General features: G+C 44.5%; 1 protein-coding gene across 3 annotated transcripts in view; it reads left to right on the top strand.

Moving 5' to 3' along the window:
• Window positions 1–1,256: 1,256 nt before the first annotated feature.
• The window catches only part of RUVBL1 (RuvB like AAA ATPase 1), a 40,338-nt gene continuing 14,842 nt past the window's right edge, over window positions 1,257–26,752 (top strand). Inside the window, exons 1-7 of one of the 3 annotated variants that reach the window (XM_058566923.1) lie at window positions 1,257–1,474; window positions 5,606–5,692; window positions 13,654–13,786; window positions 19,639–19,790; window positions 22,951–23,040; window positions 23,832–23,981; window positions 25,765–25,828. In XM_058566923.1, the coding sequence (XP_058422906.1) occupies window positions 1,334–1,474; window positions 5,606–5,692; window positions 13,654–13,786; window positions 19,639–19,790; window positions 22,951–23,040; window positions 23,832–23,981; window positions 25,765–25,828 (817 nt within the window). In that variant the 5' untranslated portion in view covers window positions 1,257–1,333. The remainder of the gene's footprint in view (window positions 1,475–5,605; window positions 5,693–13,653; window positions 13,787–19,638; window positions 19,791–22,950; window positions 23,041–23,831; window positions 23,982–25,764; window positions 25,829–26,752) is intronic. The other 2 variants (XM_058566939.1, XM_058566932.1) reach the window with 2 other exon arrangements.

Genomic DNA, 26,752 nt, shown 5'->3' with positions numbered 1-26,752 from the left:
GTCGTAATGGAGAAGTACAAAGAGACGTGACAGTCAGAAACTACCGCATCTGGATTCGACTTTAGGTCTGTCTCAACCCTAATGCAAGCTCTCCTAAACTCTGGGCAAGTCCCTCCTTTCTCTAGACCTCAGTTTACTCATCTGTAAAATGGTGGCATACTATCTGCTTCTGAGGAAGTCTTACCCATTCATCAGGGTTTGGCCCAGGCCAAACCTCATGATGCCTTCCCTGGCTCCCCAGGCTGTTCAGGGTGGCCCTGCTCTGGGCTTGTACACCACGTGGGTGTACCTGCTCCCACACATCTCATGTTGCAAGTTTCCCAACTAAGGACTAAGCTTGTCAAGGCTGGAGATTTTGTATTATATCTCCGTATCCCCAGCGCGTTGTAGTGTGGCTCACAGCAGGTGCTAACACATGTTTGTTGAATGACGAGATGGATGGGAAGAGGACACTGTGGTGCAGGCAGCGTTAACATCATTATGGAACCTGAGGGGACACATTTGCAGGCTGATTGTCTCACCTGAGGTCGGAGCATGGGATGAGGATTATCCAGGCTGTGAAGCCTTAAATCCTCAGCTGGAGTTCCAATTCTACTGATTATTTGCTGTACCTTCTTCGCCGGTTATTGGGCCTCTTTTAGCCTGCGTCTTTATATATATTAGGAATTATACTACCTTACAGGGTTGAAGAGTTTTGGAAACTAAAATGTTATTCACAGCGAACTTAAATAAAGGGAGAGGGCGGAGGCAGAAGCAAAGTTCCGCAGCGGACGCTGAGCGGAGCCAGGGTGAGAGCAGTTGGCCGAGCTGGGCCTCCGCAGGGAGTTGCAAATGCTTGGAGTCAGACAACAGCTCAGTAAGCAAAAGTCAAAGCTTAAGCTCTAAACCTCAGTTTCTCTATCTCCAAAACGGAGGTAATAACTTGAGCTTCGCAGAAGGATATGACGTTCAAATGCAAAAATGGATAGGATGGCACGATTAAAAGCCGGACTCCAGGCGCCCACTTCGCTGCAGCGCCACAACCCCTGATCATCCTGCGGGCGCGACCGCTCTGCGCTCTCGCGCCACGCGCCAGAGCAGGAAGCGCCGGCTGTGGGAAAGCCAACTCCGTCACACAGCCGGAAGTGGGTGGGCGGAGCCCTACCGGCAGCCGCGATGGGCGCAGCCGTGAGCCAATGGGGAGCTGAGGCGTTCCCGCTTCCGCCAATGGCGTGCCGACCAAGGCGGGCCTTGACAAACCGCCCTAGTAACGGCCGCATGGTAACCCAGGCGCCGAGCGTGGGGTCCTAGCTCCAGGTTTTCCACGCTGGTTTTGGCTTCCGGCATCGGCAAGATGAAAATTGAGGAGGTGAAGAGCACCACGAAGACGCAGCGCATCGCGTCCCACAGCCACGTGAAGGGGCTGGGGCTGGACGAGAGCGGCCTGGCCAAGCAGGCCGCCTCGGGGCTCGTGGGCCAGGAGAACGCGCGCGAGGTGTGGTGGACCGGCCAGGGAGTTGGGGCGCCGAGCAGGGCCCTGCCGCGAGAGGCCGCTGACGGGGGCGCAGGGAGGGGCGCGGGGATGCCCCGCCGAGGTTTTCTATCAGGGCGGTGAAAATGGGCTACGGGGGACGGCAGGGGGGCGCCGCATTGGCACTGGGAGAGGGGCGGGCGCAGGAGAACAAGTGACGTCCCGCGGGGCGGTTGACTGGTTGCTTCACCTCATTGACGGGTCTTGATTGAGCCCCCCACTCCGTGCCGCCATCTCCGCGCGACGCTGGCATACAGCGGGGAAGAAGACGGATGAGGTCCCGGCTCTCATGGAGCTTACATTTTAGTGTGATGAGAGACAGGCGGTAAACGGTTAAGCCAGTAAACAAAATAATTATTATACTTTGGTGGGGGTCAGTTCCTGCAGGGTTTTGTCGGCCGTGATAAGGAATTTGGATTTTTGTGAACGCACTGGGAGGCTGTGGTGGTTTTAAAGTAGAGAAGTGATCAACCTGAAAAAGCTTACTTAGGTTCCCACGGCTTGGGAGCTGAAGGAGGGAAGTGGGAGTTATAGAGAGGAGCAATCTGCTGTACCCACACCCCTAGCATTCTTTTGGCTCATACCAAATAAATCCAGTTTTATTAAGTGGCAGTGATGCCAGGTCCTTTCGCCTACATTATTATTATTATTTTTATTTTTTCCCCCAAGGCCCCAGTAGATAGTTGTACGTCATAGCTGCACTTCCTTCTGAGTTGCTGTATGTGGGACACCGCCTCAGCATGGCCGGAGCATGGCCGGAGAAGCGGTGTGTCGATGCGCACCGGGATCCGAACCCTAGGCCCCCAGCAGCGGAGGCGCGCACTTAACAGCTAAGCCATGGGGCTGGCCCTTTTCGCCTACATTATAATCACAAAACTATTCAAGCTTTTTGTATTTTTTTGCAGATGAAATAAATGAGGGTGGGAGAGGTCACTTCACATACCCACTTGCCACTCACTTTAGTAATGGTAATGCTGGGCTTTGTACCCGTGTGTGTTTCTGCCTCCCAAATCAGTGCTCTCTCTGTGATAGTTATAGCCACCCTCTCAGCTTGCTGAGCACTGTCAGACCCATGCCCCTTGCCTCTGACATGGCTTAGCACCCACAGGAACCATTATTAAGTAATAATGAGGTTAAGACTATTGCCTCCTAGCCTAATTGTGCTAATACAAAGGGCCAAAGAAAAGCCTCTGTTTTCCATTTTGAACATGATCTTTCCAAAAAGGAAATATTGACAGAGTCAGGGTGACTTTGAAATGTCTTTTTATCCATCTTCCACTTACTGAGGACCTGTTAACTGCAAATAGCTAACACTGGTTGAATGCTTGCTTTGTGCCAAGCATTGTGCTAAGCAGCTTTATCTCCATTGTCTTGCTTTTCACCTCCACCCTAATAATCGTCCCTTCGCCACTTTCTTATGACACTTTTCAGACATACAAAATAGTTGAAATTTCAAGACTTATATGGTGATTACCTGTGTATCTAAATTCTACAATTAACATTTTACTCAATTGCTTTATTATATCCATCCACCATTTTTCCATGGTGCTGCTCATTTATCCATCCACCAATCCACTTCTGCTCTTCAAAGCAAGTTGCAGACGTTAGTACACTTTACCCATAAACTCCTTGGCATTTGTGCCACTAACTATATTAGGAACTCTGTTTTCAGATAAGGAAATTGTGGTTCACAGAGGTTAGGTAGGTAGGTCACAGGTCACTCAGCTGGTAATTGGTGGAGTAAGGATTTAAACCCAAGTCTATCTGACTCCAGAATCCATGCTCTTAACTGATGCTATCTGCCTCTGTATGAATATGAGCTTCCTGAGGATACAGACCAGGTAATGTTATTATATACTCAGAACCTGACTCATTACCGAGGCTTGGTATTTATTTATTGAATTAATAGGCATCCCACCTCAGCTACTGGGTCCTTGTATAACTTTGGTCACATCAGCAGCCTCCCTGGTGCTTAATATCCTCGTGTGAAAAATGAGAGACTAGGTGATCTTTTAAAGGCCCTTTCAGTTCATAATTTTTAAATTTTAGAATTCACTGAACATATCTCTCTAGAGAGAAGGAGCCTAAACTGAGGGAGATTAAATGGAAGAGGTGCAAGTGTGTGAATAAGAATACATAGCCGGGGCTGGCCCCGTGGCTTAGCGGTTAAGTGCGCGCGCTCTGCTACTGGCCGCTTGGGTTCGGATCCTGGGCGCGCACCGACGCACCGCTTGTCCCGCCATGCTGAGGCCGTGTCCCACATACAGCAACTAGAAGGATGTGCAGCTATGACATACAACTATCTACTGGGGCTTTGGGGAGAAAAAGGGATAAAAAAGAGGATTGGCAATAGATGTTAGCTCAGGGCCGGTCTTCCTCAGCAAAAAAAGAGGAGGATTGGCATGGATGTTAGCTCAGGGCTGATCTTCCTCACATACACACAAAAAGAATACATAGCCAAGGTTTGGGAAGTCTCTTCTACCTCTTTTGAGTTTCCCGGAGTTCCACTGCTGAGGATTATGATATCACAGGGTTCTTTGGAAAGACCATAGTGGTTCTTTTATCTTTTTAGAAATGCAACATCTGAAGAATAGCTTCTAGGCTCTATTAAGGGCATTGTGCATTTCCAGCTGAGTCAGAAATGGTATATAGCACATCCACATGCATTCCTTGAACCCACATTTTTTGAAGGGCTATCTAAGTGTGGGACCATGGTACTTCTCCACTGGGGAATGGTGTTAGAGGAGATAAGATGTGTTCACAAAACCCTATCAGTAGGGTACAGTGTGGATACCATCCAGAGAGAAGAGCTATGGCCTGCCCTAAGGCAAGGAGAATGCACCTTTTAGGCAGTCATATCGTAGGTTAAGTCAATGTAAGAAACGTTGTATTATGTAGTCCTTGGATACAGGTGTTCAGTAAGTGTAACTGTCTCAGCCTTACCCCTGTGTAGTTAAATAGTCTAAAATATATAAAATCAGTAATCCATTTATGGGATCTGTGTATATACACACACATATCTCTATATACACAGCATATATATATATAAATGTGGTAAATGGCTTAATATTCAGAGAGTTAGAATGTATTTAAAATACACCAACAAACGATCAGGTAATTTCGTCCTGAGGATTTGAAAGGCATTCATTGAGTCTTATGCTGCTGCAGGTTTCACCTCACGTGCAGCATTTGCTTTGCAGCATTCTGGTTAGTTAACTGATGGCCAGCTAGTAGTGTATGTCATTGATTCTTAACCCTTAATGGGTTAATGTGGGAATCTGATGAAAGCTGTGAATCCTTTCCCTGGAAAAATGCACATCTGGACATATACACACAATTTTGTTTCTGACTTCATTTCTACTTACAGGAGCTGTGTGGGCCCCTGGAGTCTGAAGTCTTTAGGTCCCAGGCTAAAAACCTCTGCTCCTGTTAATACCTTATTGTCCATTCTCCATGCAGCAGCCATCAGGATCCTAACGGATCTTTATATCATGACACATGGCCTAAGACCTTTTCAGTGGCTTCCCGTTACATGTAGAGTAAAATCCAAAATTTACTCTGGACTGTGAGAACCTGTTCTGAGTTCTGGCCCCTGCCTGTCTCTTGAACCTCATCTTCCCATTCTCCTTGTTTGCTAAACTTTGATCACTGCAGCCTTTCTGTCTCTTGGACGTGCCAAGCTGATTCCTATATTTCAAATTTGCTGTTTCCTTTGCCTGGAACACTGACTCCTCGCCTGCCTGGAGCTTTGCGTATCAAATATAATGTCATCAAAGATGCCTTCTCAGATCACTTTTTCTGGAGTAACCTCTGCCCCCGGCCCCTTGCTCTGTTGTTACCCTTTTTCTTCATAGTAGTGATCTTGCACTGTGTTTTTGTGTCTGTCTGTCTCCTCTACTCGAACGTGAGCTCCATGAGCACAAGGCTTTTCTGTCCTGCGCTCCACTGTCTCTAGCACCTAGAACTGTGCTGCACTGTACTGGCACTCAGCGTTAATTGAATGAGTATGTGAATTGTGTGGACCAGAAACTGGGCTTTTTCCCCTGTGAAACATTTTAGTATTGATTCATTATTTCTTTCCATTGTGATATCTAGGCATGTGGTGTGATAGTAGAATTAATCAAAAGCAAGAAAATGGCTGGAAGAGCTGTCTTGTTGGCAGGACCTCCTGGAACTGGCAAGGTACTCATTTTCTCTCATTTCTTTTTAATCTACCCAAGAGAATGATCATAATGTCTAAGCCAAATTGAATTCGTGTCTTAACTAGTCTTTGTTTAGCTAAATTGGTTATATGTTATGTTTTTAAAACTAATGTGCAATAATACAATTGAGTGTCTAAAATCCATGCTTCTGAAATTCAGGTCATCCTGGCTGACCTCCAGAGAAAAGAGAGTGAAGTCCTCAGAGGGGTCTCATTGTCGCTAGAATGTGTCCTTTATCTCTTTCAAGTCTCCTTTGCTTTGGAAGTATGTTTCTGTTGGCCTAGGCCTTCGTAAAATCTTGGGAGTGACATCTTAACTTGACGGGGAAAGAAACTCAGTCAGCAAGCGTTTTTGCAAATGCTAACTTTACCCAGCACTATTCTGGCTGTGTGTGAGATGGAAAAGAAAAAAGAAGAAAAGAATTAGAGACCTGATTTTTATCTTCAGGGGGCTTATAGTCTCCCCAGGGCAGAGAGGAAATCATGACAGCACAAAATGCTTCAGACGAACACTAGGCTGCGAGGTATTGACTGATGTGAAATGCAGCTGGGATTTGAGCAGGAGGTGGTGCTGAGGGCTGGTAAAGCTGCTGAGACTTGACATTAGCCCTACAGAGGTGAGAGAGGATTTGGCTTTGCAGGGCAGAAAAGGGCCTTCTAGGCAGAGGATGCAGGATGGCTTGTTGGGATCTGTGAGGGGACTGGCCAGATGCTTGAAATGTACCAGTGTCTGCAGTCTGAGCCCTACGGTTTCTTCAAAGGGCCACTTGATACAAGAGAGTGGGAACTTGGGATTGTGTTTGTAAATAGGCTTTAGATTCCAGCTCTGGTGCTGACTTGCCGAGACTCGAGGCAGGTCCCTTAGCCTCTCTGAAGCAGTAGCACACGCCTTGCCTATTTCAGGCAGTTATTAAACTGGTCAGTTATAAGATAATGACTTTAATTATCATTTTGAAATCATAAAATTGAATTGACGGTGTATCTTATATTGGTGTCTTACAACAGAGGAAGAAGTACTATCTTTGTGAAAAAGTTTTTTAAAATTTTGAAGTGCCACAGAAATGTGAGCTCTGTAGGGAACATTAACTTGTCCAATGTATTTACCATTTGTTTGCTTACTATTCCTTCTTACATATTAGACCCTCACTCTCCCTCCATTTTTCTCCTTAAAGTACCTCATTTAGAAATTCCTTCTGGAAGTTTGTTGGTGGCAAAGTCAGGTCTGTAGTTGCCCGTGTTTTGAAAGATAGTTATGTTGGATATATAATTCCGTTGACAGATATTTTGTCTCAATGCTATTTCTCTCACTGATATTTGCTGCGTTTTGGCTTCTATTGTTACTTTTGAGAAGTCGAATTTTGAGAATTTTGTCTTTTTTTTCCTGGATGTTTTTGAGGTAGTTTTGGTTTTGGTGTTTCACTGTGGTATGTCAAAGAGTGAATTTATTTTTATTTATCCTGCTTGATATTAATTGTGCTTCCTAAATCTGAGTATTATGTCTCTAATCAGTTCTGAAACTTTGTCAGGGTTTATCTCTTCAGATATTGCCTTTCCCTATTCTCTTTGTTCTCTCCGTCTGGAACTCCAGTTAGATGAGGTTTGACTGCAGAGGTTCTCACCCTGGGACGACTTTGCCCTTCAAGGCACATTTGGCAATGTTTAGAGAAGTTTTTGGTTGTCACAACTTGGTTGGGTGGGGAATGCTACTGCATCTCGTGGTGGAGGCCACGGGTGCTGCTAAATATCCTGCAATGCACAGAGCAGTCCCTACAACAAGGAATTTTCCAGCTCAAAATGTCGATAGTGCTAAGACTGGGAAACCCGGGCTGGAGCTTCTCATTTTGCCTTGTCTTTCAGCCTCTTTTTCATCTTTTCTGTTTTTTGACTCTGCTGCGTTCTGGGTAATTTCTTTAGACCTCTGTGGTAGTCTGATTGTCTTGTAAGCTGTGACTAAGCTGCTGTTTGATCCAACCCATTGAATATTTTTCTCTTTTTTATTTTGAATAATTTGAAACCTACGAAGAGAGTTAAAAGAATAGTATGATAAACCCCTCTATATCCTACACATAGATAACTAATTATAAATATTTTGTGACATTTGATTTTTCTCTATTTCTGAACTATTTGAAAGTAAATGCAAGGATATTCCTCTACATTACCACGATACCATCATTACACCCGAGAAATTTGATGTTGCTCACAGTATAAACTAATGTCGAGTTTTTATCAAAATTTCTCCAAGTTTTTTCAGTTTTTGACTGTTTCATTTTTTTTTATATTTTTAAATTCAGAATATAATCAGAGATCACACAGTGCATTCATTGTTATGTCTCTTTAGTCTCTTTTTATCTAGAACAATTACCCTCCCCAGCATTTTTTTGTTTTGTTTTCTTTTATGACATTGACATTTTTGAAGCGTTCAGGGCAGTTGTTTTGTAGAGTGTCCTACAGTGATTGTCTCATTGTTTCCATATGAAATGTTAAGCACTTTGGCAGAACACTGCCCAGGAGATGTTGTATCCTTCCATTGCATTACAGCAGTAGGCTGATGCCAAGTTCCACTGTGAAGGTAATGGCTCCCTTTGTAATTAATCAGAAATCTGTGAAGTAACACTTTGAGATGCTGTGGATATCCTTTTATGCTACGGTTGTAGCATTCATTGATGGTCATTGCCTTTTTGGTCATCATATTGATGTTTGCAAAATGACGATTTTCTAAATCTGTCATTTCTTCTACATATATTAGTTTGCTTTTTTGTTGTTGTTAAGAAGAGGTACCCTCCTTTGAATTTCTATTTTTTTTTCATTCCCTCAAAATCTGGCTTTTTTTTTTTTGCTGAGGAAGATTCGCCCTGAGCTAACATCTGTTGCCAATCTTCCTCTATTTTATATGTGACCTACTGTCACGCATGACTACTTATTCATGTGTGGTGTATGTCCATGCCCAGGAACCAAACCCGGGCCACCAAAGTGGAGCACACTGAACTTAGCCACTAGGCCACTGGGGCTGGCCCAAAATGTGGCTGTTTTTGATAGCCTTTTGTTCCTTGTACATGAAATAATTTCTTCATTTATTTTGTATTCTGTGTCTGCTTGTGAACTTGTGTTTAACTGATCAAATATGTGAGGTTTCTTTAAACTGCTCAAATTAGGGCTGAGTGCTTCTTACAAGGACTCGTGAGGGGCCCTGCCTTGCTACCAGCCCAGGGCACTTGATGTGAATTTTGTGGTGTGGGTTTTCTGGCCATCAGGTAGTGTAAAGACCAGTCCTGAATCTGGTTGAGAGCATGCTAGGGAGATGTTTTTCCCTACCCAGAGACAACATAAGACCAACAAATTTTTTTTTTATTGATGTCTTAATAGTTTATAACATTGTGAAATTTTGGTTGTACGTTATTGTTTGTCAGTCACCATATAAATGCCTCCCTTCACCCCTTGTGCCCATCCCCTAACCCCCTTGCCCCTGGTAACCACCATACAGTGCTCTCTGTCCGTGTTGGTTTATATTCCACATATGAGTGAGATCATATGAGTGTTTGTCTTTCTCTCTCTCGCTTATTTCACTTAACATAATACTCTCCAGGTCCATCCATGTTGTTGCAAATGGGACGATTTTGTCTTTTTTATGGCTGAGTAGTATTCCATTGTATGTATATACCACATCTTCTTGATCCAGTCATCACTTGAGGGACACTTGGGTTGCTTCCACTTCTTGGCTATAGTGAATAATGCTGCAATGGACATAGGCGTGCATAAGCTTCTTTGGATTGTTGATTTCAGGTTCGTTGGATAGATTCCCAGTAGTGGGATAGCTGGCTCATAGGGTATTTCTATTTTTAGTTTTTTGAGGAATCTCCATACACTGTTTTCCATAGAGGCTGCACCAGTTTGCATTCCCACCAGCAGTGAATGAGGGTTCCCGTTTTTCCACAACCTCTCCAACATTTGTTGTTTTTTGTCTTGGTGATTATAGCCCTTCTAATCCGTGTAAGGTGGTATCTTAGTGTAGTTTTGATTTGCATTTCCGTGATGATTAGTGATGTTGAGCATCTTTTCATATGCCTGTTGGCCATCTGTATACCTTCTTTGGAGAAGTGTCTGTTCATTTCCTCTGCCCATTTTTTGATTGGTTGTTTGCTTTTTTCTTGTTCAGTTGTGTGAGTTCTTTGTATATTATGGAGATTAACCCCTTGTCAGATGTATGATTTGCAAATATTTTCTCCCAGCTGGTGGGTTGTCTATTCATTTTGATCCTGGTTTCATTTGCCTTATAGGACTGACAAATTTATACCTTGTACCTCAAGGAGATTTTTTTTTTTTTTTTTTTTTTTTTTTTTTTTTGTGAGGAGATCAGCCCTGAGCTAACATCCGCCAATCCTCCTCTTTTTTTTGCTGAGGAAGACGGCCCTGGGCTAACATCAGTGCCCATCTTCCTCCACTTTATATGGGACGCCGCCACAGCATGACTTACCAAGCAGTGCGTCGGTGCGCGCCCGGGATCCGAACCAGCGAACCCCGGGCCGCCGCAGCGGAGCGCGCGCACTTAACTGCTTGCGCCACCGGGCCGGCCCCAAGGAGATTTTTTTTTTATGGCCCACCTTTTCTACTGATGTGTGGCCTTTCAAGGCTGCTTTTTATTCAGGGGTTTCTGTCTTAACACTACACCTTGCTGGGGTTTCTGGTATCTGTCAAACACTCTCTGAACTTTCAAGGCAATGGTAGTTTACTACTCTGGATTTCTTCTTCTTTATTTATTTCTAGATGTTTTATAACAGGAAGGATTTTTACTGGCTCTAGTGTGCCATGTTGCCGGAAGTATAAGTCTGTCTTCTTTTTGTAAAATTGTACCATTTTTCTCCCAGGGAATATGAGAAGTTCTCAGCACTTATAGGTTTGTCCAGTTCCTTTTGATGTATGTATGAAGGCATGTGGTAACTCTCCTGCTTTATAGTGTGCTGATGGGCCCCAGAATTGAGGCAACTTAACTGAGTGCCAGGCAGGAATATGGTGTTTATTTTAGAGATACAAGTACCTGGTTCATATGGCTGTTCCTCTCTTGAGGACCTCACACTCTTAATAATGGAGCTTTGTGTTTGCGTTTTAGAAGAAGGAGATGTTCAGATGAGATTGAAAATAGAGTAGATTTCTTTAATCTTCTTTTGGCAACAACTTCTTTTTTGTGTGCCCCTTGCTGCTTGCATGGGGGTGGGCACAGAGAAATAATGCCTTGGAGATTGGGGTTTGCATCCTGGCTCTGCTGCTTGCTGAGAGCAGCAGACTGTTTGACTTTGGGTGAGTTGGTAATTTCTGAGTTTCAGTTTCTAAATCTGTAAAGTACAAACTAGATTATCAAGTTCATAGGCCAGTTGGGAGGATTCAATGAGATCTCATGCAAGTGATCTAGTATTATATAGTAGGTGTGTGTATGTGTACATATATATATATAGTACGTATAGTAGCCATGTCACATACTAGTCTTCTGGGAGCCTTTAAATGGAGGAAACTAGACACATCTGAAGCATTTCTTAACTAAGTATTTATCATATTTTAATGGAAGTATATTGATCATCTCTTCTGTATTTGGTAGAGGTGAGGGGATGCCACTGAGTCAGATATGGTCACTAACTTTGAAGTCTGCAACTGAGGGTGGGGAATTGGGGCCTGTAGTGATACCTGGATGAGAAAGAGGAATGACTGGGAAGGTGGTGGAGTTTGGAGAGAAGGGGGTCATAGCCAGCCTGTGGCTCCCCCAGGGAGTCCTGGTGTTAGAGTGCTGCTTGTCTCACTGAGTCCTGTCGTGCTCCAGAGATTTTTTCCTTCACTCTTAGAACACCAGAGATTACAGTTTTTGAGGTATCAGCCTCGAGGTCGCAAACTCACATGCCTACTCAGCAGGGATGTAAAGCGCCTCGATGCAAGCATGAGGGAGCTGCGCGGCTGTCGGGGGCCGGAGCAGCACGCCCTCACTAAAGCAGGCAGCTGCTCTGGAGGCCCGTGCCTGGTGCTGCCACGTGGTAATGAGAGCCCACTGTGGCCAGACCTTCTAGTTTCTCAAAAGAAGCTAAATAGCTGGGTTTCTATGTGAAATTTCCCAGCATTCAAAAATGGGGAACAAATTGAGTTTGAAAACACACGTGAGACTGCAGGCCAAAACAGGACCAGTCTGGGCAACCAGTTTGCTCCCTGTGATCTAACCCATGACTCTCATATGACAGACGAGAAAGTCGAGCACCAGAGATTTGCCACGTGCTCAGGGTCACACTGAAAATTATTGGCAGAACCAGGATTAAAATTCAGTTTCTGTGCCCCAGGCCAGTGCTTTCTGTGCTTGGCTGTATGCCGATTCTCTAGTGAATTCTGCTGTCTCAAAACTATCACCAAAAGGGCATTGAAAAGAAAATCTAAGAGGAAGCTTTACTGGGTCAGTTTTAAAGCATTGTCTCAGGGGCTGGCCCTGTGGCATAGTGGTTAAGTTCGATGTGCTCTGCTTTAGTGGCCTGGGTTCATGGGTTTGGATCCTGGGTGCAGACCTACACCACTCCTCAGCCATGCTGAGGCGGTGTCCCACCTACAAAATAGAGGAAGATTGGCACAGATGTTAGCTCAGGGCTAATCTTCCTCAAGCAAAAAACAGGAAGATTGGCAATAGATGTTAGCTCAGGGTGACTTTTCCTCAGTAAAACAAACAAACAAATAAACAAAACTTTGTCTCAGAGATGTACCTTGTTTTTCTGTAGGAAACTTTTTCCTTCCTTAGCCCATACACCTTGGGAACTATCTTACTCAGGCCGTTGTTTCCAAGTTGAGGAAAGGTGAAAATGGCATTAAAAGGCCATGGCATTTCCCAGTCCTGGACCAGCTTAAAGCATTGACTTTTCATACTTGATAGTTAACCATACATCTGTTAAATCAGCTTCTGTTTAGCATCGGCCAACTGTAGTTATCTTACCAAAAATCAATTTGTAGTTTACTATGGCTTGTTCAAGTGTAACTTAAGACCAGCTCATAGCTTCAGACTCTTAGCTTGTGTATCATTCTTCACTATTTGCGGGCCACTTAACATAAAGTGAACATCGTGGAGTTCTTTCCTTGATTATTGATTTCTGAAGGGTTGTAGATTAGTGTCTTCCTGTATCTATAAAAACAGAAAGCAGTCTCAAAGACGTAGTGGTGTTGTTCTGAGTGATTAGGTCAGAGCCCTGTTTTGTTACTGAGGGAACAGTTTTGGAATATTACACTAATTTTGATGGGAACTCGATCTCTGGAACTCTGCTGGCACAGTTTAAGTCTCCACTCAGCCATTTCCTTGATTATGGTACCTAGGCTGTGTTATTTGTTTCTCTGTGTCTCGGTTTCCTCACTTGTAGAACAGGGAGAGTGGTAGTGTGTACCTCAAGGGTGAGTGGCAGGGTCATGTGAAGCACTTAGAGTTTTGCCTGCACTGGGTGAGTCTCAATGAATGATAACTGTTGTGGTTACAGGGATGATGAAAGATGCCATTTATGTTGTTAACCGATCGTCCGCAAAAGCCATCAAATTTTTGTGTAAAATATGCCAAATGATGTTAAAACTAAAAGGACTAGATTTTCAGTTGTTTATGGTTAGTAATTTATTTTATAGCATATGTTTCTGAATTATTGTTTTTTTTTTTGGTGAAGAAGATTAGCCCTGAGCTAGCATCTGTTGCTAATCCTCCTCTTTTTGCTGAGGAAGAGTGGCCCTGGGCTAATGTCCATGCCCATCTTCCTCTACTTTATATGAGATGTCGCCACAGCATGGCTTGATAAGTGGTGTGTAGGTCTGCACCTGGGATCCGAACCTGTGAAACCGGGCCGCCAAAGCGGAGCACGCGAACTTAACCACTACGGCACCGGGCCGGCCCCATGAATTATTGTATTTGCAAGAATGTAAAACAAGTGCATTTCCGTTGTTTTTTCTGTAGACAGCTCTAGCTCTGGCTGTTGCCCAGGAGCTGGGTAGTAAGGTCCCTTTCTGCCCGATGGTGGGGAGTGAAGTTTACTCTGCGGAGATCAAGAAGACAGAAGTGCTGATGGAGAACTTCCGCAGGGCCATTGGTGAGTACCGCGTTTGTGGGCGGAGCTATTCCCACTTGCCCAGTGCACGGAAGCCTCTTCATTGTGAAAATGCCTTATAACTTGTATTTGTTGCACTATTTTTCTTTTGGTACCATTAGTGTTATCTTTGCAAACAAAACAAAAACCCAGCTTTTCTAATTGAAGTGCTTTAGCAGTCAGCAGATGTGAGCCCTAGCTATGGGGCTGCGGTTCCTTACCTGACAAAATAGAAAAAGTGGCTATAAAGTGATTTTTTTAAAAAACAGGTCCTGTTTTCCTGGCAGACTTATTATACTTTGAGAGATGACTGTCCACTGGAAAGGGTTTGGACTTAAGCCAAAACCATTGTGTGTCATGCTGCCAGAATGCCCCTGGTCCTGATGGTTGAGCCAGAATTGTGGCCTGTCAGAGAGAGAGGAAACCGTGTGGCGACTAGCAGAACTGTGAGGCTTGTGGTGCCAACCTCGTCGGCCTGGAACCACCATATTGAGTGCTCATTCTGTGCCAGGCCCCTACATTGAGTATAGCCTTTCACTCCCCCAAGAGGAAGTTCTCAGTCTACATTCTGCATCTGATGGAGTAGAGTCTCAGAAAGTTAAATAACTTGCCTGTGGTGATCCAGCTACTAAGTAGCAGAGATACAGTTTGAATCAACATCTATCTGATTCTGGAGCCCATGCTCTGAAGATTTGCTGTGAGGAGAAAATGGCCGCCCTTCCGAATATTTACCTCTTGCCAGCTGGGACTTCTGGGGCAGTCTCCTGGCCCTATTTCTGTTGGCCTAGCTCTGAGAAGAATCCCAGTTTCCCTCAGACCTACTTGAAGAAATAGCTTATTCTTTTTAAGCTATTACAAAGTATTTAATGTGTCTCTGTACATGTGGGAGTCTGTTTCTCAGATATACTTGCTGAGTTATGGGTTATGAACACTTGTCAGAGTGCCTGTACCATAGTACAGTCCCTTTGCTTGTCAGAACAAGGTAAGTATTCTTAAGAAGGAAATTTACTAGGAAACTTCAAGGAAATTATGAAAGTTTAAGAAAGAATGGATTTGTCTAGCCCAGAATCCTTTTCTCAAGAATGCTCAAGTCTCATTTAAGGGTAAGATCCTGTAGGGCCTTAGGCCATGGTTAGGGCTTTGGATTTTACGCTAAGTGAAAGGAGAGGCAGCTGGAGAGTGGTTTCAGTTTTGCAGGGATCCCTCTGGCTGGGGTATGGAATGTGGACATCAGGGAGAGAGGAGAGAAGCAGGGAGACCAGAGGGGTCTGAGCAGGAGATGTGGTGGCTTGGACCAGGGTGGTGGTGGTGGTAGAGGTGGTGAGAACTGGTTAGGTTCTGGTTCTAGTTGGATGGTAGAGCTGACAGAATTTCCTGAAGGATTAGATGTAGTGGCTGAAAGAGGAGGTGAAGATGATTCCCAGATTTTGCCATTTTTGGAGATGGGAGGGAGCAGATTGGGTATTTTATTAACTGTCTGCTGTGAATATGGTGGGCAGTGTTTTCTGTGTACCCCAGTTCCTGGCACATAGTGGGTGCTCAGTGAAGTTTTTCTGAATGAGAGAAGGGAGTGGACTTTGAAGCAGGTAGAAAACAGAAGCCTTTAGCTCATGAAAGATAGGCGTCCATCTGTGTCTGGCTGATAGACGTATTTTGTTTGATTTACACAGTGTTTTTAAATAAATTTTGAATTAGTTGCTGGTATTTAGAAATTGGGAGATGTCATAGAAAATCCTTCTTTCTGGCTTCTTGAAAGAAGCTTTCATTCCCACATAGCAGGTTGAAGCTAGGCAGGAGCTCTCCTTTTCAGAGCGGGCTTGCTCTCCAGTCTCCATGGGACTTGCTCTGCTTCTTCGTGTTCCCTGCCAGGTCCACATAAGCATTGGAGTTTAGGACTCTTGTTCTAAACCAGAGAGATTGTGAACTGTGCCTGTAGGCTAAGTTTTGTATTACTTTGAATATGGACTTTTTTAAACTGCAAAATATTTCTTACTGGAAGTGTTTTTTACCGTGAAACATTGGACTTTTTTGTGCCTATTTTAAACTAAAATATAACATTCATATAGAAAAGTAAGTAAAACAGACCTATAGTTTAACAATTAATTATAAAGTAAATGCTCATGCAGTCACCACTCAGCTCAAGGTACAGAGCATGGCCAGCACCACCTGTGGGACTCATGCTCTCCTTGGTCACAGCCCCCTCACCTCTCCCACATGTACTTGCAGAGTGCCAGAGTTGTGTGGTAGTGGCTTCTGTGGTCCTCATAGCCCTGTACACCCTTCTGTGTATCCCCAGGCAGTGTGGCTTAGTTTTGCCCTTTTTAAACTTTATCTAAATGGAACCTACTTTAGGTGTTGTGTTTTCCTTCTTTAGCAACGTTTTTATGTTTGTAAGATTCAGCCTGTGTTTTTACATGTAGTGCCGTCCTTGGACTTTTCATCGTTTCTGGAATAACAGTGGAAATGGCTCACAGGACCCTCTTCAGGGTTTAAAATCTTTCTAAATACTTTTTTTAAATTTAATGAACATGCACCAAAGATTTTATTTAACTCATTAACTACTGAGATAAAAAGTAAGATGTTACAACTGGTTCAAATATCTGAGTACTTCTAAAATGTATTTTTATTTATTTAAGAAATATTTTTCGGGCCGACCCCGTGGCTTAGTGGTTAAGTGCGCGCGCTCCGCTACTGGTGGCCCGGGTTCGGATCCCGGGCGCGCACTGACGCACTGCTTCTCTGGCCATGCTGAGGCCGTGTCCCATATACAGCAACTAGAAGGATGTGCAGCTGTGACATACAACTATCTATTGGGGCTTTGGGGAAAAAAAAGGAGGAGGATTGGCAATAGATGTTAGCTCAGAGCTGGTCCTCCTCAGCAAAAAGAGGAGGATGAGCATGGATGGTAGGTCAGGGCTGATCTTCCTCACAAAAAAAAAAAAAAAGAAAGAAATATTTTTCTGACATTGATAAAATCTGACAAATCTGACCTTTACATGAGTGCATTTGTTTAGGTTGCTTAAAGGTAACTTAAATGCTTTAAAATTTGAAAAAAATAGAGATAAGTTTCCTAGGCATCTGCTGTGTGATTCACCATTTTTGAGGGAGGGGGGCAGTGGAATTCTTTTGATGGCAGCAAGGTGAAGAGAAATTTCTTGATGCTGCCACAGAATAAAAAGGCAGGCCATTGACTGTCTTCAAAAAGGAATGCTGCCCATCTTCCTCTGCCTTTGAATTCCTGTGAAGTTGGCAGAGGGGGTGGGGAGGAAGCGGTAAGCTGACCAGAAATAAAAAGCAAGGAGTCTGTGCTATTTCCTTGATGTGATGAAGGTCCTTGTCAGGGATTTAGAAACCTGAGCCAGCAGATGAAACCTGTGTCATTTGTGTTGTCGTTGCCAGAGATAGCGCCAGCTCAGCCCCCTCTCCTGGCGAACAGCCGGTTTCATTGTCCGTCAGCCACATCCCCTGACTGCTTGTCAGCACAGAGCAACCTCTAAACAAATGTGGGACCTAGTGAGAGACGGGACTGCCTTTCCTCCCCAACTCAAGGAATTTCATGTCACAGTCGTCTAACAGTGAATATAGGGAAGCATTCCATTTGAAGGAATTTATCTCTGTGAGATATAAAAGTTTTGATTAAAAAAATTCAAAATTCATTTTAAAGGTACAGAATTTTCCAAGTTTGTCCTAATCTTCTGAAACATTCATGTTGTTTGGAAAATTTTTGTCTTGATGTTAAGTAGCTAAGAATTTGGTAAGGCAAAAATGAAATGTAGCCTCTCTTTTGGGGCCATTCCAAAACTTCCATTTGTAGGCTATCAGATTGAATGAAGGTAGAGTAAAACTTTTCCGTAACTTTAATATCTGAAAGAGTCTTTGTCCTGATTCGGCTTCTGGGGAAAGAAGGCAGCCGACCGAATGATGAGATAATGCCCACATTTAAAAGTGGGAAGTGACTGAGAGTGTCTGACACCATTGGCAGTGTTTCTTTGTGCCATAGGGATATTTCCATATCAGCACAGAGGTGGCTTGATGGTGAGGACACCCAAACCGTATCAGGGCTTCCTGCCATCAGAAGTAGAACAGAGTTCTTCAGTCATTCTTTCGATGAGTGGTTCTCAGCTGTGGCTGTACATTGGGATCATCTGGGGAGGTGTAAACTAATAATGTTGGCAGGGTCCCAGTCAGTCCCTGAGATTTGGGGGCAAATGATCTGATGGTACTAGGGCATCAGGAGTTGTAGAAGCCCACCAGGTGATTCTCAGGTTGAGAACCATGACTAGTCTCCAGCAGAGATTTAGAGCAGTGTTCTCCTTTACCAGGTCCCACTAGTATTATTAACTTAAATGTTTCTTTTTAAAATGACTTAGTAATTTTGTGCATACATACAGAAAAGTGCACAGAACATAAATATGTAGGTTGGTGGATTATCATAAATTGAAAACCCATGAAACCAGCACCTAATTAAAAAAAAGAATATTGCCAATACTCCAAGTACACTTTGAGTCCACCCTCAGTCACCATCCTTCCTTCCTTCCCCAGGTTAATGGCTGTCTTGGTTCTAACATTATACTGTAGTGATCCAGACTAGGCCTGGGTGTTAGTGCTGAGATTAGGGGTGTTACGGTGATGTGGGCTATTGCATCACGTTGTGGAAACCTCCTTAGAGATCTCGGGCTTTATACAGAAGGTGTAGAAGTATCTGCAGGCAGATTTCTTGGGTATTGGATGGTCTGCCTGATGACACTCCCTCACCCGTAAGTGACTTCCTTGATTCATCCATTCACGTGTGCCTGTGACCTGCTAGGCCCTCAGCCCAGGTATTGACAGTCTAGTGGAGGAGTGGTCAGTCCTGTGTGCGGGTGCCATAGCAGTGGGAGGCACAGGTTGCCGTGGGAGTGATCTGGAACATGAGAAAGAAGTGTGTGTCAGGGAAGCTTTCTAGCGGGGATGAGTTTTGAACTGAAAGTCTACAAGGAGTTGGCGAGGCCAAGGAGGAGGGAAGGGTGCTTCAGGCAACAAAAACTTTGTATATAAAGGCACGGAGGTCATGTTCTAAAAATTAATTTAACAATGAGCATTTATCGAACAGCTAATGTGGGTGATGTTAGAACGAGGAGAGACATTTGCCTTCATTTACAATATTCTAGTCTAAAAACTGTAAATGCTTTATTATGGGAGGGCGGTTTGCTTTGGAAGTTAATTGTGGCCTTGGAAAACTTATAGAACAACCCACTGCAAATAGTGAATGTCAACCAGGTATTTCTTCTTGGGGTGTACAGTGAGGAGCAACTAGAGGCCCAGAACACCTGGCAGGGTCGAGTATCAGCTGCTGCTGGCGTGGACCTCTGCATGTTATACCTTGCTCAGGCCTGATGGCGTCAGAGGGGTATAGTGAGTTATTCCATTGGTTTTAAAATTTTTTGTTGAGAGTCAAACATGTAGGAAACAAGGGCACATGTAGTTGCTGCTCTAGTGGAGTTGAATGTTTGGGTTCAAAGGCCGGAGTAGAGGCTAAAGCTAATTCACCCCCTTGGAGGTGTAGCAGATGTTGGAAGCAGTTTTGAGAATTATAGCTTGTCTGCCCAGTTCTAGATTTGAACCTTGGAAGTCCCTTTGAAAAGTTGAAATAAAATTGTTTTTCTGCATTCTGAACAGCTCCTCCAGCACGCGTTTGTGTTTGTAGTGCTTTTATACCCAGGATGACCCCCTTGAATGTACGTATTAGTAAGATTGACTTGTCAGTTCTTGTGACGTGGAACTTTTGTGGCTAAAAAGGCTGTTAAGGAGTGAGAGAGAGGATGTGCGAGGGAGAATTCTCCTTCTCTCCAGGGCTCATCTGTCATCTCTTCCAGGACTGCGGATAAAGGAGACCAAGGAGGTTTATGAAGGTGAAGTCACAGAGCTAACACCGTGTGAGACAGAAAACCCCATGGGGGGGTATGGCAAAACCATTAGCCACGTGATCATAGGACTCAAAACAGCCAAAGGAACCAAACAGTTGAAAGTGAGTACATGTTTGTGGGCTCTTTTCTCCTGCCTCAGAATCTCTCAGTGCTTTGTGGCCTTGGGCAGGTGGGGTAAACTCTCTGTGTCCCAGTTTCCTCCTCTGTGGACTGTGGGTGATGATACGTCACAGGGCCATTTGAGGATGTTACGTGTATGAGGCAGTACCTGGTAGAGGGCTAGTCCACTGGAGGACTCAGTAAAGATAGCTCTTACTTTTCTTTCTTATTCCTAGAAAATTGTGCGTGTTAAAACATGAGCTGTGTGGCTAGTGGAGTCTACCTCCTGCCGTCCTGTATCCCATATTATGATTATGTGTCAAAGGCCCTGGGTGTCTCTCTGAACCTGGGCATTAATGTTTCAGTTCTCAGTGCCCATACTCACAGAAAGAAGTAGCATTGAGTAATCTGGTACGAGCTGAATGACGAATGACAGATGAACTTCCCAAGGGGCCAGACGCAGAATCCTGATCACAGTTTCTTTTATGTGTCAGGGCCTAGAAGCCCATGGGGGCTTCATGGTTGGTTCTGCGCAGGCCACGGCTTTGTGGAGAGCCACAGTGGTGGCACTGTGGATGGCCCTGGATGAGCCTCCTCAGACACCTGTCCTGTAAACCTTTAGGTTGCGGGCAGCAGACGCACCTGGGGGAAGAGCATGGATTTTGGAGTCAGACAAAGTCGAAAAGGAAATCCTGGCTCTGCTGCTGACAGCAGTGTGGGCTTCAGCAAGTGACTTAATCTCTGAGCAGTGGTTTCTTTATCTATTAAGTAGGAGTAATAATTGCCTAGCTCACAGAGTTATTACCAGGGCCAAAGTTGTAGCTTTTGGTGTGGCACCTAGTTACCTGAGAAGTGGTGGCTGTTGATGTTACCATGAGAGCCTGCAGTTATAGAGAAATGGGTGATCTGGATTGTAGGTTTTGCCTTATTATTGTAAATAAATAACATTGGCATCATAGCTCTCATTTATTGTATGTGCCAGGCCCTAGGCTAGGTGCTTCAACAGGTATTTCATTTCTTGTCCTTTATAACTTTATATATGTGTATGTGTGTAATTTCCTTCATTTTACAGACAAAGGAACTGAGGCTCCTAAAGAGGTAAAGCAGTGATCCTGGGATCACACAGCCGGTGAAGTGGCAGAGCAGACTTTCTTATTCCTAACCATTGTGTTGTCTGCCCCCCAACTTGCTGTGTGACCTTTGGAAGTCAGTTGAGCTTTCTGGGCCCCCATTTTCTCATGTATAAATTGTGATAAAGTGACCATATAATGTCTCCATCTTTGCTCCCCTCTGCAATTTTATGGTTCTTTGATTCTGTAAGGTGCTTTCTTGGTCACTGCTTTATAGAGATCATAAAAATGTCACTTCTTCAAAGGGCTATTTTTCTTTTTCCTGACAAAGTTCCCATCTCAGGAGTTTTCCTCTGCAAATATCTCTTTTAAACCTCCCCCTCGTCTCTCCCATTCTGTATTAATTAGATTTCTTAGTAGGATCTGCCACTTTTCCAGTAATTACATCTTCAGTCAGTTCATTTGGGAAAGTAACTGATGTAAAAATGCTTGAGGCAAAAAAAAAGAAGATATATATTCTATATATATATGTGTGTGTGTATATATGTATACATGTACTCTCCAATGTAGGATAGATAAAATAAGCAGGCAGTTTAAATTTCGGCTATCCATATGGCTGCTTTGCACGGTTACTTTAAGAAAATGACATAAGGGAGAAGGTGAATTTTTTTCTTCCAAAATGGATACTTCTAGCTACTTTGAGCATGTATATAAGATATTTGGACCTATGGAGTTCAAATACTTGGAGGATATTTGAGCATGAAGGAGAATAGCATACTTACCATCATTGTCGAGTACTTCCCTCTCTCAGGCCCTGCGTTAGGGGCCTGCCAACCATTGTCCCTCGTGCTTACAGCAGTGCTTCAGGAGGCCGTCGGTCCACCGGCCAGTGAGACAGAGCCCCGGGTTTGTTCCTGTGGTTACTGTTTGTAACAGCTTCATTGAGATATAATTGTAAGTAAAATTCACCCGTTTTAAGTGTACAGCTCAAGGAATTTTAATCTATTTACAGAGTTGTACAACCATCACCACAATTCAATTTTAGAACATTTTCATTGCCCCAAAAGAAACCTCATGCTCTTTTACAGTAGCCCCCCATTCCTACCCATGGCCCCTGGCAACCTCTAATCAACTTTCTGTTTCTACATATTTGCCTTTTCTGAGCATTTTTTGTAAATGATCATACAGTATGTGTTCTTTTGTGTCTGGCTTCTTTCACTGAGTCCTGGGTTTTCACTCTTTAGTATTGTTTGAGACAAAGTCCAGGGTTTTTTCACATTACCTAACGCAGCTCTCCTTGACGTTTAACTGAGAGAAACTTATTTGTGAATACTGACTCCTTACAAAGGATGCTGTCCTAGAATATTGATCGCCAAGGGTAGCCTGAGTCTGGATGGTTTGGAGAAAAGCAACAGTTCCCAAAATGTGCTACTTCCCTTTCCTGGAGATATGAGCAGGCAGGTCCAAGGGAGCAAATACTGGGGTTTGAATCAGAAGGCTTGGGAAGGAGCCTGGTTTATGTTTCCCTTTGAATTTTACACGTCTATGATCACACCTGGGTGCTATTATGTATCTGAGGAAACTGAGGCTCAGAGAGCCTTGCCAAAGTCATAGGCCCACGGATGCCAGCCACAAAGAATAAGCAAGTTCTGGCAGGTGCTTCAGTTGCGGAAAGTTCTATCCCTACCCGAGGTGAGGAGAGCAAAGGATTGAAACAGGGGTAGCAATCTCAAGAGGAGGTATTAGGGCCTGTGGTCTCGTGGACAGTGTGGGCCCCACCTAAAAGCAGTCAGGGCCATATTTGCCAGTTTGCAACCTCAGCAGGAAAAGGAAGGAGCAGAATAGGTCTCCATTTGTGTCCCTCCCGTGCCTGTCACACAGACAGGCACATATGCTCACTCCTGCTTTCTCTCTGGGACACGTAGTCCCCCAAAGCCAGTCTCACACATCCTAATACACAAACACACACACACTCTCCATACAGTCATTAGCTACCTCAAATCTCTTATGGAAAGGCACCTTACAGTATGTCAGAAATAAATAATATGTATTATGGTTCTTTGATTCACATTTTTTTGTTTATTTTTTTAAGCTGGACCCCAGCATTTTTGAAAGTTTGCAGAAAGAGCGAGTAGAGGCTGGAGATGTGATTTACATTGAAGCCAACAGCGGGGCCGTGAAGGTAATGCCATGATTTGTTTGCCATGAGGACATCTGGGTGACAAGGAAGCTGCTTTCCTCAAGGGTCCAGGGTGTGCAGGGAGGGGGGCTGGTGTCTGGTGCAATGCTGATGGAAGATCAGCAGTTGCCTCTTGTGTTTAATAAAGTTTGCTTTCCCTTTATCTTTATTCTTTAACCTTCTCGTGATTAAAACAGACAGTCTGTTAGAAAAATACTAAAACCTGTTTAAAGGGGGAGTACAGGGTGAGAAAGCAAAATAACTGTAGTCATTTTCAAATTGAAATGTGCAGTGTATTTAATCTTCCTTTTATCTCTTTGGTATTTTCTTCCCAAGATATATGCATGTGGAAAGGAATGCTCCCTTAGTTGGCATTCTTTTTATATCTGATTTTAAGTGTCCTGTACAGTGTTCCTTACTGTTTAATGGATGAGCATAATACTTCATATCAGACAATAAATCACCCACCTACAAAAGAGTCTGAACAGCTCCCTCCGTCTCCAGTTAATCTACTGGATTTGCCCTTTATCGGGAATTGCATACAGTTAAAAGAGAGGAGGAAAAAGATTCTTGGAGAAAGTATCAGGTGTTTTCCAGCTGGGTTTTTGGAGCCCAGTGGTGAGCAGATAGCTTACTTCTCTTGGCAGCAGGGGAATGGGGCATATTTGGAGTTTGTTAGGTAGGCTGTCAGGCCCGCAGTTGGGAACTAAGACCTTTATCTCACTTAGCACTCTGCCATTTGGGGACTTGGCCGTGAAAACTTACCAGGCACTCAGGTTTCTCTCTTTTTGCAGAGGCAGGGCAGGTGTGATACCTACGCCACAGAATTCGACCTTGAAGCTGAAGAGTATGTCCCCTTGCCAAAGGGGGATGTGCACAAGAAGAAGGAAATCATCCAGGACGTGACCTTGCACGACTTGGACGTGGCCAATGCTCGGCCCCAGGTACTGCCTCGATGCCAGCATGACCTGGCACACAGCCCTTTTGTGTGTGCACAGAAGCTTTGGGAATGAATTGTCAGAGTCTTGCTGCCGTTTCTTGAGGCAGACTGTCCTTTTCTATCTGTAATGTTCAGCAGTTAACGTCGACATGAGCTAGGAGTGACTCCTTTGTTCCACTTCAAATGCTCTAGTCACAGATGATTTCATGTGGATTGTTTCTTAGCCCAGCCAAGCCTCTGGCCCTGAGCTAGCCAGCTTCCTCTGTGGCTTCTCTCCAGCAGCGGGCTCACATCTGGGATTCTCTGGGTGTTGATGGTAGGAGAGCAGGAGTGTTTTTTGAGTGCTTTGCAGGATTTCAGAAAGCCTGACAAAGCCGTGTCTTCCCCCTGCTTAGCAAAATCCCCAGTTTTTTAGCTTTGAGTGGGAACTGTATCTGCTCCTCATGCCGAGGAGAAGAGGGATACTTATGCCTTGACTAATAAAATGTGGGAAAGTGCAATTTGACTTTATGACATTTCTGGGAAATGTGTGATTTAAAAAAACCCAACTCTTCTCTGCTGGTAGTCTTTCAGTTGGTTTCCTCTTCATTCTAAAAGAAGCCACATCTTCCCTAGTAGGGAATGGGCTTTCTAACTTGGAATTTGATTCTTGAGTGTTTCATCTCTTGGAGCCTTCGCCAAGAGATTGCCAAAGCATCCTCTCAGACAAACAGATCCCCTCAGTTTGTGGAATGGCTGTCCCAAACCAACCTCAAGGGAGCCTTTGACTTGGAAAGTGCTGGGCTGAAAGTGGGAAGTCAGGAATTGTGTCGCTCCCACACTAATGAGCTCAGCTAATGAATCACATTGGGTCTCTAGGTTTTATGATTTAGGGCTCCCTGATTTTGACTTTCCTCCTCTGTGGAAAGGGCATAATAGTTCCTCCCTGGTAGGGCTGTTTTGAGGATCAGATGTTCTAAGTACTAAGGAAACACTTGTACCTTTTACTGTTGAGCATTTAGCAAGCGCCTCTGTGTCCCAGGGCCTCGTAACCAACAGGCGAACACGAAATACTGGATAAATGACAAAACAGCAACCTCCTCTTGCTGACTGCTCTGTGAGGAGCTGGCGGGAGGGTGCTGGCAGCTGGTGAGCCTGGTAAGAGTCAGCCATTCTGTAGGGACGGGCTCACTACACTCTGAGCAGCTCCAGCTCAGGACTGGGTGACTGTGATTATGGAGCTGAGTCCAGGGAGAGGAGACATGGGAACATAATTAGGTACATCCTCACACTTACTTTGACAGTCCATCTGTGCCCAAGGAGGCTGCAGCATCGTGAGGGGGTTAAACGCCCCATAGAGGGCATTTGCCCTGAACTTTAGTGGATAGCTGGGAGCTTCCCAGGAAAGAGAATGTAGTTCCTGGCAGATGGACTAGAATACGCAAAAGCATTGAGTTATGAAAGAGCTTGGGCGTTCATGGAAGAGTTAGTAGTCCTGTGTGGCTAATCAAGGAATTTGGGGTTGGGAAAAGATGTGGCTGGAGAAGGAGGCTGGGGCAGGCCCCACAGAGCTCGTACTTCCCATGAAGGGATTTTATTTGCTTCTTGCAGGTCAGGGGGAACCTCTTAAAAACTCCTCTGTGTTTAGAAGCTCCTCAAGCTTTCCCGTGGAGGTGTCCAGGGTCTCCACACCTTGGGACCCCATGTTGAGTTGACATTGGGAACCAGTGGGATGCGGGTGGTGGCAATGAGGCTTTTGCAGCTGCCTTAGAAAGCAGGATTAACTTTGTAAGTCTTCTCTTATGCAGGGGGGACAAGACATCCTGTCCATGATGGGCCAGTTAATGAAGCCAAAGAAGACAGAAATCACAGGTAAGAGAAACAGCAAGGCCTGTGAGCCAGAAGCAGAGGTGGAGAGCCCTGGATTCTGACATACTGTGTGAAGCTCTGTGAATGAATTCTTGAACCTGAGGATGTGCCTCAGGGCAGGTTCTTCCTTCCTCTTCGTTGAGAGCCTGACTCCACCCTAACCTCCTGTGGCTGGTTTAAATAGTCATCAAGTACCCTGCGGGGCTCTCTGCCCCATGTGCTAATGCACCCCCTTGACTGCATTCAGTATTCTTGCACTCATCTTCAGAGATGGAGGCTGTCAGTGTCTCTGGTCCCTTTTAAGTCCCAGAAATGTGGATTGTGTCACCCCAGCTCTGCAGGATAGCTCCTGCCAGAGCACACTCGAGCACAGCAAGCTCTGCTCCCTTGGTACCGTGCCCCCCTTTCCTGCAGACCATGGGGCAGCTACCCAGCCCTCCCTGCTCAGCCTCCTGGGCCGTTCCCAGAGCTTGGCAGGAATGTTGCTACTCCCTTATGGACTTTTAGTTTACTCTTCCCGACTGGTATGTCCCTCTTTTTTCTAATTACCACCTATAGCTTTGTCGCCTTAAAATGCTAAGCACGAAAGCATCTGTTCTCTCTAAAGTTTTAGCCAGTGCTTTCTGTTAGAGTCTCCAAGCAGTTTCTGTACAGTCATACATCGCTTAACAACGGGGATATGTTCTGAGAAATGCTCGTTAGGCAACATCGTCATTGTGCGAACATCATAGAGTGTACTTACACAAACCTAGGTGGTACAGCCTACTACACACCTAGGCTTTGTGGTACTAATCTTATGGGACCACCGTCGTATATGTGGTCCGTCGTGGACCGAAATGTCGTGATGTGGCACAGGACTATATTTTAACATGATTTGGACCATGAATCCTCTTTTGACCATCCCTACCTCATGGCTTTGGTGGAAGG

This window comes from Diceros bicornis, chromosome 2 (genome assembly GCF_020826845.1).
Source record: "Diceros bicornis minor isolate mBicDic1 chromosome 2, mDicBic1.mat.cur, whole genome shotgun sequence".
NCBI classification, from domain to species: domain Eukaryota; kingdom Metazoa; phylum Chordata; class Mammalia; order Perissodactyla; family Rhinocerotidae; genus Diceros; species Diceros bicornis.
Note: the sequence above shows the minus strand (reverse complement) of the source record. Positions and strands in the feature narration are given on the sequence as shown.